This window comes from Protopterus annectens, chromosome 17.part0 (genome assembly GCF_019279795.1).
Source record: "Protopterus annectens isolate FY-2018-M chromosome 17.part0, PAN1.0, whole genome shotgun sequence".
Classification (NCBI taxonomy): Eukaryota; Metazoa; Chordata; order Ceratodontiformes; family Protopteridae; genus Protopterus; species Protopterus annectens.
Window position 1 is genome coordinate 375,182,723 of NC_056751.1, and position 13,585 is coordinate 375,196,307.

A 13,585-nucleotide genomic window follows, 5' to 3' on the forward strand; every position below is an offset into this window, starting at 1 on the left:
CCATCTGAGTAGGTGTATTCATTTGTCTGCAACCATCCCGCCCTCCTATCCCCCTGGCCTTTCAGTTTCCTGCATATTCTTTGTTACCCTTTTTAGGGTATTGTTGCTTTGGCAAACTCGATCTGAGGTCATGAGGGTAGAGCAGGGCATTATGGGTGAGGGGAGGAGCTGAGAGCTTGGATCCATAGCTGGAAAACCATGCCGGTTCGGATCCGATATCGGATCCATAACCCACAGGTTGCAGACAAATGAATACACCTACTCAGATGGAACGTTATGGTGAGTACATAACTTCTAATTTTTCTTGCTTAGACTTTTAGCATTGAGCTGTGTCAAACTGATAGACCTGATTCAGATTAAGTTTCAAAGTCTAGAAGACTGACTGCCTAGGAAAGGCAGTATGAGGGACTAAAAAACTCTTATTCAGTGTGCAAAAGACTTGAGAAATCAGCTAATGTGTAAAATGCTGCCATCTGTGGTGAAGAAGGTTGGACTGTCAGCCACCTCCTCCCAAACTGACAAACATTTTATCCGTTTATGGAAACAGTTGAAGTCAATTTTCTGTTATTGTGGCGTCATTTGTGACGATGACAAGATGTTGCTCAAGACCAGCTACTTCCCAGCTTCATAAACCTTTGTTGGGAGCTCAGCCAGGACTCTTTCCATAGTCCCCATGGTTGGTCATCTAAGATAATTCACTCTCACATGGTTAGAAGCTTTTTGTTAGTCTGTTGGATAAAAAAAGTTCAGGCTTAGTAGTTTTTATGTGAATGAGGCTAGTATGGGACTGCAACTTTGCTGGACTAGGAACCACTTTGCCTTACTTAACACACTGCAGTGATGTTCTCTTTGGGGAAATATAGAGTGATGAACCTATGAATATTGGTAGCCATTGTTTAGAACAATTACAGATTTTTCTTAGCAGCACTGACTAAGATTAGTAGGCCATATAACAGCTGAGCTGTAAGAATAACTTTGCCTAAGGCTACTCTGCTGTTCAGAGTTAGAGGAAGTGAGAGATTTTTGGACCAGAAAAATATAGTTAATTTTTGATGTGGTTGTTTTTTTTATGTAGTGCTGAAAGTTAAATTTTGAGACAGCCGAGTTCATAAGTATTTAATATGCAACTGTTACAAGAGTTTCATTATTTATTTATTTATTATTTATTTTACATTTGTTGACTGGGATGTTCCGACTGGATACTTGTCCATTTTCAGCGGAGCCCGGGGAGTAAAGCTCCATACGTTCATACATACAGAAAAACTGTTACATTAATCAATTTAAAGCACTTTTACAGATACAATACATAGGATAAAAGTAATTCATTCTGTTTTATATATATATATATATATATATATATATATATATATATATATGATTTGTTAATAAACAATTAGGAAGCAATGTAGGGGTGGCCAAAAGACCTCTTTAGCACATGTTTATATTATTTATTTATTTATTTTTTTGCTGAAAGTCATAGTTTTTGAGTAGTGTGAAAAAGCTGAACATGTCTTCTAGTTCATTTTTTATAGTGGTTGGATAAAAGTGAGCATTATAAAGAACTCTGTATGTATACAGATAGATTTTGATTTCAGGCGGACCCATTTGGAATTTATTAATAATGAGTAGTGTGGAGATAGACTAGACTGTTGTGGAACCCCTTTAGGTTCATAAGTACTTAGATGGTATCAGTTATAACACTCTGATTTACGAGGATGGGGTTTAGGAACAGGCCATTGTCAACAAGGTCAAGTATGCCTGTCAGGTCAGTCGAATGGACCTGGTTATAAGGCTGTCATCTGTGTTAAATATCTTAAAGTGGCCATAGTGCTTCAGCCAAGCCCTAATCCATGCTGATGAGGAGAGAAGAGGCAGTATTTGTCTGTGTATTCAGTAAGTTGAGCAAATATTTTTTTCAGATATTTTACCAAGGCGGGGTAGAGTTAATATCTGTCTGAAGTCCTTGATGCTTTCTGGTATAGCAGCTTTAAGGATAGGGGTTTACTAGTCAATTTTTTTCATAATGTGGTCATTGTGTTGGCAGTGAAATATAAACTTTATAGTTAGTAAAGGATGATATCCTTCCATATCACTGTTGCAGTATACATTACATTAGGGATCCCCTGCCATGGGTGACTCGATGTCTGGCCAGTGTACCAAAGCATTTAGGTTACATTAAGGTGTGCCGTATATCACACATATGCTCCTTGCGTAGTGTAGGGCATAAAGGTGACATCTGAACTTAACATCCTCAGAACTACTTTGCCTCCAGTCCGAACGCCATCTCTGATAGTCAGTCTGATCGCCCAAGTTGTTGCTGGTGTACCTAGCCATTCAGATAAGTGACCCATTGGGGTTTTTTTGCTTATCTTCTTTTTGCCTTTTACTTTTGTGTTGTGGGGTTTCATGTCATCCAGAAAGGGTAAATGCCAGTGTGGGAGATGGATTCCCCATAAAGACTGTCATGAGCAGTGCTTGTTTTGTTTAGGTGCTTCTCTCTATCATAAGTCCTGTACTATTTGTCAGGCTTTTGTTCCAAAGCCCTTACGTAGTCTTCTTTCATCCCTTGCTGTCTATCTCTAAAACCAGCATCTAAAGCTTTTATTGAAAGACACTATTGAGAGTACTTCCCGGCCTGAAGGTCAGCAGTCTTCAAAGAAGGTCAAAAAAAGTCAGGTTGGACTCTCTAGCTGTGTCTCCTACATCAGATGTCTTTCTCAAGGCTGATGAAAGCCTGAAGTTCACCACGTTCCTGGGCTGGATTCCTCTGCTGCGACCGGTTCAGAGGCCGGCATGGATCCAGCTGCTCGCACATCCTCTGTGGGCATGCACAACCTCTTTTCAGACTTTCAGGGGGCACTATAGCTGCTTTTTACTGAAGGCCCTAGGTGGCGTTCCTCAGATACTGGTGAGGGAAGTCCAGACTACAGTTGAGTGTAGGCAGACATCAGTGTCTTCTACGTTTCATAAGGCAGATGTCCCCTTAAAAAAGCAAAAAACAAAACATGTTTCTTCTTCTCCTAAGGACCCTCAGAGTGAATGACAAGATTTTACACAGAGCTTATTGAATGCTGGTATGGCCTTGAAGCCTTGGTTTTTGTATAGGATAATGAACCAGGGGAGGAGAGCAGCAGCTGGAGAGCCTGATGGAATTGTCTCCAGGTTTTACTCAATATCTTTCCAGAATTTTGAAGTGTGGGAGAGTAAAGTTCTGGTAGAAGAGATTTGAGTGTGTTGGTAGGGATCAGGTTGCGGTTAGTATGGTAAATTGATTCAGAAAGTCTAGTTTGATTAGGTTACCATACATAAGGAGCAGAGTATTGAAGTAGAATGTTGGAAGATAGGGTATGACCTGTAATGCAGTTGATGTGTTTTCATAGCTGTTTTGGTATATTAATCTGTTAGTTTTATGTGGGCTGTAGGACATGAGCTTTGATTCTCATAGCTGCGTGTTTTTTTTTTTTTTGCAAAATTTCTTATTGTGACGAAGAGGTCTTTGTTCTGTAGTGTTTGTTTGCTATTCCATCTTTGTTTTTTTTTTTTTTGTTTGTTTTTTTACATGTCTTTGTTTCCACTGCCTGTAGTTACTTTTGAAGAATCTGACGACTAGTGGGAGTTTCTTTGCTATAGTTGGAATATATTTGTTACTGGGAGGCTGTGATGTTATCTGGGTCATTGTTTTGAAGCAGGGGTAACCAGTTAATCTTCTGTAGATTTTCTTTTAATGCAGTAATATTTTGTGTTTAGGGGCAGGCATGAGTAAGTTTGGGGTGGTCCTAAGAGGATTTAGAATAACTTTATGGGGCACTGATCATTTAGGCAAGGGAAGAAGGATGTTACTGTTGTGATTATATTATTTGACAGGTTTGTGAAGACAAGATCCAGAAGGGAATGATTTTCTAGATCTGAGGTTTGACTTGGTGAGGTATTTCATTGTTTGACAAAGGCTGATTTCAGTGAGAAAGTCAGAGGTATCTGTAGTAGTCTGTGCGAGCAGATTGAAATTGAAGTTCCCTAGTGGATAATTCTACTTGACATGATGCTAATACTATTAATACTAAACTATATTATTTGGTTATGTAAGTTTGAACATCGTTTTTCTTATACAGATGAGAGTTATGTTCATTAACTAACCCTGAATGTTCAGTAAAAAAGAATGTTGTGCAGCAAATGTTTTCACACATTGACTTTCTTTTTAGTAGTTTAGGAGATAACATGTAATTTCTTCTTTTGTCTAGTTTTTACTGGCTGAGTTGAACACGTTTTACTTGAAGTTTGTGTTGTGGATGCCTCCAGAGCACTATTTAGTCCTTTTACGTCTGGTATTCTTTGTTAATGTTGGCGGTGTGGCTATGAGAGAAGTCTACGACTTTATGGATGATCTGTAAGTAGTGCTCTAAATCAGTTTTGTTGTTGTTTCTTACTTATGTGTTTTTTTGTTTGTATGTTTTTATTCCAACAGCAAAATGCCTACCGTTATTGCCAAATGAAAATATACAAACCTCCAAAGCCTGTAAACTGCCTGCTTGGTTTCCATATACAAGATCAAGGGCACCTATGGCTGTCTGTTTTGTCATGAACTTTGTGGTACTCCGTGATTGTTGGTAAAGATGCTCCTGTCATCTGCCATCACTTGAAAATTTAGGCCTTTCATCTGCTTCCACATTCTTGCCATTCTTTCACTCCATAGTATAATATATTTAGAAATGTTGGTCTTCTATCACCTTTTTGAAAATCTAGGCCTTTTCATCTGTCTCCACCTTTTTGCCATTCTTTCCCTTCATAGTGTGTTGTTAGAAATGATTCTGTCCACTATAACCTTTGGAAAATCAAGGTCTTTCATCTGTCTGCAGCTTCTTGCTATTCTTTCACTTCGTAGTATTGACTGATTTGAGTCTGCTTCTTTTAAATTACCTGACCTGCAACAGATTCAGATGAAGAGGTGATTGTCAAGAGTATTGGCCTATACTCAGTCTCAATTTAAGTAAGAAAGAGCTGCTTACCGTGTAATTTGCCAGGGAACTCTAGAGCAATAATGACAACTTTTAATTAGTTTGTGTTCTTTTATAAAATCACTAGTGAGGGTAGTCTAATAGTGTTTAATGTTTGTTTGGTTAGAATATAAACATACTGCAAACTTAAGTAGTATTTTCTGTTAAAACTAGGTGGGGATTAAGGAGAGAACCATCCCTATTTGTAAATCAGTAGTATGGGAAATACTGTAGCATTCGGTAATGCTTGTGTGCCATACTCCGTGTGTGCGTTACAAGTCCACTGTTCAAAATACTCATTAATAGGAGTCTCTTCTCAGAGTCGTCTTTCCTAAGAGCATATCCAGGTTCAAGCTGACGCATTCCATTCTTGAATATATAACTCACGCTGATCAAGGTCTTGGCTCTCTTATCACAGGCCAGGACCTGTGTATGGTTCTGAAGAGTTTTCTTTTCATGACTCTTTCCCTTAAACACCAGACTTGTGGTCCACTGACAGTTATTTCTTGTAGTAGAATAGATAGTCACTGGCATTTGGCATGGTCAAGTTTTCATTCAGCTCGTTATTTTTCATTACTGTTTGGATAATCTTTTCTTGCATGGTTGAAGACAGCTGGGCATATGACAAGTACTTGGTAGTAGAGGTAGTTAAGGAAAGGTCTGTTTTAAATCATCTATTGAGTTGGTCTGTCTAGTTTTCTTTTCATGTGCACTGGCTTCTCAGTTGCTTGTGCCTATTTAATTATTTAATTAACTGTTTGATTACAGAGTGAGTGAGCTGGTCTGCTGACCCTTTTCAGTCATGACCTGAGTACAGAAGTACATGAAAATCAAATATGTAGTACAAAATAAAGTAATATAGTGTACATAGTACAAAAACAGGTAGATAAACATGTACACTTTTTCAGAAGAGATCATTAAAGAAAAAATATAGATAAAATATGCAAAGTATACAAGAGAAATTAATTTATATACAAGGCTTTAAGAGTAGTAGTTGTCAGTTTTATAATAAGGTGCTGTCAGAAGGTTGCATGGTGTAGAGAAAACATGTCTATAGAGAGTCCTCTGGTATTTCAACAAGTTCACTGTTGATCCTGCGTTAAAATCTTTAGGAAAAAAGTTTTTGTTTCAAAGTCCGCTGTGGTAGAATAAAAATGTTTTCCTTTTAACATCTGCTGTTATAGGCAGTATCAGTTTCTGGTAGTTCTAGTGAAAGAACACTTCCAGGCATGGTGTTGGGACATTTATGTATATAGTCTTTCCCATTTATTTGCTGTGGTAGAACTCTAATCCATTTGGGCCATTTTCAGGCTCAGCTTAGGTTAGTACTGTTAAGTAATTAATGAGAAAAATAAAGACTACAAATCACATAAAGATAAAAAATCACATATGTAGAGGAACCAATGTACAGTAGCTAGCACATACTGCACAAGCCCCTTTAGAAAATCTGATGAAACAAGCATCCACTCTTGTACACCCTCACCAGTATTTTATAGCACTTAAAATCGTCCGTCACATCAGATGATTGGTTTCAAGGAAGATTTCTTCAAAAGTGTATCATTAATTTTATATCGATAGCTTTTAAGTTCACATAATATGATAGAATAACATTTAGTAAACCATTGAAAAGGTAAGCTGATTCAATGAGTACCTACATATGGTTGTATCTGACTAGTCATTTTATACTTGGTCCTCCTCCTGAGAAGTCTGTATTCTTGTGAAGCCGTCTGGATGAAAGCCGAAGCACTGCTGTCATTTTGACTTTGAATTACAATGCTCAAATATGAATCACACTTTGTGTTGATTTTTTTTCCGAGAAACAGAATTTTGAGTCTTGAATTTCAAATTCTCTTCTTCCATCAATTTGAAGTTTTGTTACTGAGCTGCTTCTGATACTCATATTCCCTTAAGAAAAAGTCCAAATGTAGGTTTCTTTGTGATACTGCATCTAATTTGCCTTTTCCTTTGAAGGAAGTCCGCATTGCTGAAAGGGTTTTAATTAGATAACTACTCAGCCATCACCTTGGAACTGGACTCCCTGTCTTCTTTCCCATATTGCCATGCTCCATATTTGTCTGGTTTCTCAGGCATTAAAGTTGAGGGGAGAAGTCTTCTGTAAAGATAATAGTTTACAATCACATCTTGGATTCAGTGCCACTTGGGAGTGGAGTACAAATAAAATAAAATTTTTAGGGTGGTTTTGCCCATCGCACTACCATACATATAAAATACCCCAAAGGTCATAATGCAGAGAAGAAAAGGGGCTAAATCTAACTAAAGTAAGTCTGAAAGCATGCAATTTACAATGAGCTTAACTCATTTCCATTAAGTGTTTATTCATAGTTAAGTACTGGTGCCAATCTGCATCTGCAGGGGTTTGCATTTGAAGGAAAGACAGACTCCATTCCTTATACAATAATAAGGTAAATGAGCAGAATTTTTAAGTGAGCTTGTGAAGACGGGGACTGTGTTGATGCAAGGGTGTTCAGCAACTTCTGTTGACCTCTTTCTGTAGTGTGGGGAATTGTAAAATGCTGGGTGTTTGTGTGAGGACATAGTATGTCTCCACCCCTACTGCCACTGAACCACTCAGATTTGAGAAGTGGCCAGAAGCCAGGGGTTGATTTTTGAGAGGGAGGAACTTGAGTTTAGCAGGCCACTGTCAAGGGGAAAGGACTTCTTTCTTAACAATGCATCAGCAATCCCTTTGGATACTAGAGGAACTAGAGTAAGAGTTGCATGAAATATCAGGAAAGCAAACCTCATTGTGAGTTCAGGTTCAAGTGGAAGGCCATGCCATGCTTGTCACGTATGTTGGTCTTGGTTGTGGTGGGAAGAATGAAGTCACTGGCTACTTTAAAAAAAAAATGTGGTATGGTGACATGACTCCTTACTGCCAGTGACTTCCTTCTGTTAAGTTAATGAAGGGGGTGGGAGTAGGATGAAGCTGTTTTCGTAATAGTGAGAACCAAATAGTCATCAGGATAGTGGTATTCTCCAAAATGAGCAGAATGGCCTGAGAATTTCCAATGCAGCTTTTCGTGTGATCCCATTCACCCTCTGAAGTCAGCTGATGTGTTTTACATCTTTGCAAGTCCTAACTGCACAGGACTTTGGACAAGAGGCCCTGGTAGTATGCCAGGGGAAATTGTTTACAGATTTTTTAACTTTAAAGAAAGCTGTGACCTAAAACAGTTTGAACTAGACATTGTAAGTCACCACTGCATTACAGAGCTGACATGCTGTTTCCATCAAGCCATTTATTAAGGGACCATTTGATCTCCACAGTGCTAAAGGCATAGGTGTACCTTCCCCATTAGAGTTATTCTTGACAGCTGTTTTGGCAAGTGTAACTTACTGAAATGGCTTTCATCAAGATTGAGCTTTTGTAGAAGAGTATAAAATAACTCCATTTTCCCCATTTGTAGGGCCTGCATCCATTCATTTATGTAAACTTTTTGTTCCTGTCTTTAAGGCTGGAGAAAATTTGAATGCTTTTTAACTAGGCTTGTTGGTGTCTGCAGACTGATGCCTTGTAGTTGTATGTGATGTAGTGCACTACTGCAGATGCTGTAGTTAAATTATGAAAGAATGCTTAGTTTGGATGAGCTTAGCTTAAGAACTTATCTTGTTTTTCAAAATGAATTATTAAAATACCTGCCTTCATTTGAAAAGGGTCTAAAATTCTGGCCCTAATCTGCAAGACAGGATGGTAATCCAGAATTCTGAAGTGCATTCAGTTTGTGAAGAATGTGTGAAATTATGATGATGATTCTCTCGACTAGTGCTGGGTGTGCTTGAATAGGTATGGCAGATGGCCACTGGCATATTCTACTGTTCACTGGTGTAGCAGAAGCTGCTTGTGCTTTGTCTTGGGATCTCAGGCATTCAGAATAGTGTGCTCCCCTTCATCTACCATTGGTTCTACATGGACACCAGGATTGTTTTGAAAAGGTAGCTGTTAAGTTTGCAGTTTATGTACATGCCATTGCTCTCATTGCTGAATGATTGGCTGCTGCTGGGCCTTCTCAGAGCTCCTAGTGTCAACTGTCTTATAGCTATTGCTCTGGCTCTAGTCTTTAGACATCGCTTTAAGAGAGAAGACATTTTGTTATTCCATTTTAGGTTATTGCTTTCTTAAAAACAGCCGTAGACTGTTTGTGCTGTAGGGCTTTTCTTGATGATCTTTCTTTGAAACATTATCACCTATTGGACAATCTGTGGAAAGCACAGTGTACAGTTTTGTGTCCCTTCTCATCTTCTGGGGATAACAGCATCATGTATTGTCACAGTCCCATTTATATTCCTGTGAGCTTCCTCCAGAACCCCCACACTGCACCAGTGACTGCAGAGGTATTAGTGTATTGCACCCTTTGTGAACTACTCAAATTCACCTAAGTATGGGTAGTCTTTTTTGTAACTTCATTATCAAAGCAAGTCAGTGGGATGCTTTTCGAAATAATTCTGGAGAAATCCGAAGTTGTGCATTACTTGGGACTCCTAGCAAATTAGTTTAGTAGAGGTGACAGAATCCTTTATTCTGTCTAAGCTCTGGAAGTCTATTCTTCTCTGGAGAAACTGCTTACTTGTTAAAGTCTTACTTCTGTCTTTTGAGAACCCGAGAAAAGACGCTGTTTAACTTCTAGTGAGGTTAATAATCCTTTGAATGCCTGTGTTGTATCATATTGTATAATTAATAATTCCTTAAAGTGTTCCTGTGATGCTCTGACACTGTTTCCAGAGCTGCTGCTTCTGGGTCATTTGTAAGAAGATTTGCTTGGTTGCATTCTCAAAGTTTACCAGAAGATGTTAAGACTGAAATTTTAAATTCTACCCTAGACAAGGAGGCTCTGTTTTGCCCTTATTCACCTGAAATTCTTAAAATGATTTTATAAGAGAGGAAAGTTGACAACTTTTCAAAGCTTCTTTTTTTAAGTAAATAAAAATGTTTATTTCCACTTTAGCTCTCTTTTTCAAAAAATAATTTAAGCAGCAAGGTGCTAAAAAAAGGATTTTAAAAACAATGGCAACGAGGCTCCAACAAGAAAGGGAAGCCTGTCAAAATCAAGTAGAGTCCAGAACATCAGAATTACCATTTGCCTGTTCAAGCTGCCTCCTCCAACCCACATTGTCAGTCTCACCATTTCCCTGAGTGTACATCTTCCTGTGGTACCAGATTATTTCAGACAGATGACATTTTTATCATTTGAGCATTGCTTCAGTAGCCTAAGTTGTTTAGGTTATATGAGAGAGAAAGTAAGAAAAAACAGCTAGCAAGACTTAAAACTGAAATTTCGATTTATTAAAATATGGCACACACAAGAAAGTTAAGCACTTTCACTCTATATTAATGGCGCTCCATCAGACCAGGTTATATCCTGCCTGGAATATAACAGCTGGCCATGTTCCCAAGGCCCACACGCCCAAATGGCTTGTCATTTTGAGCTGAGATGGCTAAAACACAGGTTTAGGAGCCAAGCCCTATAGGATTTGCATGCCATTGAAGAGAGCACTCTTCTATGCAGATTTGGAGGATTAACAGTCAGCTAATGCTGTTCCATTGGGTAGATAAGTTACCTTCATGGGGAAAAAACTTCCACTTCACATTTTATGACAGAAAATATTTTGAACACTTTTAAATGGGAGCATTACTTTCTTGCTTTCGTTAAAACTTGATCTGATGGCAATTTCTGTTCTTTCCTTAGCTGTTGGGTATGGATCTGAACCTCAGATCCGACTCAGCTGTTACTAAAGCTCATGGTAACGAAAAAACACTAGAGCTTCTCTCTTACCCATAATGCAGCAACCCCTAATATTCCTCAGATCTTGTTTTCCCTTTTTTGCAAAATGATGTGGTCAGCCATAGCTCTTGAGCTTCATCTCTAATTTTCAGATAAGTTAGAATTTATCTTTCAAAACTTTATATTCTGCCTTTTCCACATTGTCTAGTTTCTGTTAATCCTTACCCTTGTACTTGCAGTATTTCTGTAAATTGCATCATTGGTATCGCTCCCTTCTTTTTTACAAGGTAGTGTATTCTTAATTGCCATTGTTGATAGTACCGTTTCGTACAAAAAAAAATCTGCTTTATACTTTTTTGTTTGTAAAATGGCTGAGAAGGCCCCTTTCAGCTTCAAAAATTATTCGAAGTGTGGGCACAGTTAGCCTGTTTCACATACCCACAATCTTTGTGTTAACTGTTACGTCTGCAGCACCTACAAGAAGACTGTTCTGTCTGCCATAATTTTAATTACCGTGCTTTAGGGACAGAAAGAACAAATTAGTACTGAAAGGTTTGTTGCCTTCTTTTAGAGAAGCTGTTGCAGGGGCTCAATCCCACAAGCTCAAGTCCAAGGAGTCAAAATCACTTGTTGCTTCTTCTTCCTCAACTCCATCCTCTGAGTTGTCCAGGAAGAGGACTAAATCAGATTCGAGGAGGTCTCAAGCCTCTTCCCCCTCAGATCCAAATAAAAAGAGGTTTATGGATCTGACGTGCTCTAAGCTGACCAAAAAATATTCTGAGCAAACTGTGTCTCATCCTATTGTATTGCTTAGGACCCATTATTCTCCAAGTGTTGATCCACTTCCTTCCAGGGTCCCATCTCCCTTTATGGAAAGGCACCATACTAAGTCACCTTCACTGGCCTTGTCTCGTTCCTCCAGAAGTTTGACTGAAGAAGATGTGGGTAGGATGATCAAGTTTCTCTCACTGCTAATCCAGATGGGTGTGTTACTGGCTCCTACCATTTCGGGTATGGAGGTCCATCCTTCCACCACACCACCACCTCAGAATCCTTCTCTGATAACTTTGGTTGCTTCAGATTCCCTGGATCCTAGCCTTTCAAGTCCATCTGGTTTCGATCTGAAGATAACATCATCTTTGGATCAAAAGATAACTCTGAGTGCCCAGGTTCCAAAATCCTCTAATCTGGAGGACTCTCGGAACCAAAGCTTTCTTGTTGGATCTGAGGTGCTGGGATTGACTCCAAAGGTTTCAGAGCTGCCTATGTACCTTAGTGCTTCAGCATTGGATAGCTCGGCACTGACTTCCTCCTAGGGGAGATTGGTTTCAGGGTGAGAGGAGACAGTGGTCCAGAAGCCTACTTTTTCAGTGCTGATGTTTTCTCTTTCCCTGGGGTGGTCTGTCTTTTAGGGTGTGAAGAGGGTGTTTTCTGCTCTGACAAGATTGACAGACCTGACCTCCTCGGATCTTCATTCCAGCACTCAGATGACTCTGCACTTGGAGCCTCATCATTTGACTATAGAGGGACAGCCAGCTGGAGACCTCCAGTCTAACCAGCAGGGTTTCATAGTCTTCTTACACTTCCCCGCAACATCCCAACAAGGAAGTCCATAAGAAGAGAAAATGCAAGAGGAGGCACTTGGATTATCCACAAGAGTCTGTCACTTTGGATAATGGACTTAAATGAATGTGAAGGGTCCCCACTATCACCTCCAGAAGAAATCTTATTTGGAGACATCATTGAAATCCTGAAACAGAGAAGTGGTTGGACCCCCCAGCAACCCTTCACCTTAGGATTTGATATTTCTGGAGGCTTTTGGAGCTGGCCCATCTATTTCCTGGGTTACTCTACCCACTGACAAGCTCATTGATTTGGTCTCTCAACGGGTGTAGATGGAGCCTGATGCAGTTAAACCAATACTCAAAAGGACAGATAGGATTCTAGCTCCACTTGCAGGAAAGGAATTTTGGGATAAATGGGGATGCCCATGGTCATGGCAGCGGCCACCAAGGAGGAGCTTGCCAAACAGAGTTCCTCTGTTCATCCCCCTAACAGGGAGTTTAGGGCAATGGACAGGTTTGGGAAGTATGTCTCCGCTTCAGCAACCTTTGCTGTTGGGTCACTGAACTATTTGGCACATTTTACTAGGTTGCAAAGGGATTTGATCAAAGAACTTTCAACTTCCTGTTCAGGGAACATTTCTGCTGAGGCCCATTCATCTGTGGCTTCTCAACTGGCTACCCTCCAATCTATCAGAAATGCATCCATGAGGCTTATTTTGCATGCTGCCGAAGGCAGCTCAAGGACAGTGGATTCAGGGATATCCATTACGAGACATGCCTGGATGCGTTTGTCATTTTGCGGAGCCCTTCAAGTCCTCATTTATCAGTGCTCCTTTTGATGGCACTTCTTGTTTTGGTCCCAAACTGAGGGACACATTATCCAAGTGTGAGAAGGATGAAAAGTCCCTCTCTGTAGTGGGCGTACATTTTTCGACCCCTCAAAGATCCTTTTCTATTAATGAACGAGGTGGTTGGAAGATGTGGTTTAGCAAGTCTCATGGTCCTTTCCGAGACATGTGGAGAAAGGTCTCCTAGGGGCAGAGGGGGGACTCCTAATGGGCGATGACATCCCTGTGGCAGAGAAGGCCTGCAAAACTAGCAGTCCAGAGATTCTTTCTCTGTCAAACCCTAGCAGCCCTCCTGAAAGGATGCCTGATTGTCCACCTCTGGAGACAATTGGGATTGACTGTCCCTGCACCAGACGACCTGACTAGACTTAAGAGACTTGGGTGCAGAGGATTATTTCCAGAGGTTATATAATACCCTTTTCCTTTTCACCCCCAACTGT

At 39.8% G+C, this 13,585-nt stretch overlaps 1 protein-coding gene across 1 annotated transcript in view; it reads left to right on the forward strand.

Annotated features, from left to right (window-relative positions):
- The window catches only part of PTDSS2 (phosphatidylserine synthase 2), a 1,400,831-nt gene that overhangs the window by 1,160,919 nt on the left and 226,327 nt on the right, over positions 1-13,585 (forward strand). The window contains exon 12 of the mRNA XM_044059082.1: positions 4,239-4,384. Coding sequence (XP_043915017.1) covers positions 4,239-4,384 — 146 coding nt within the window. The remainder of the gene's footprint in view (positions 1-4,238; positions 4,385-13,585) is intronic.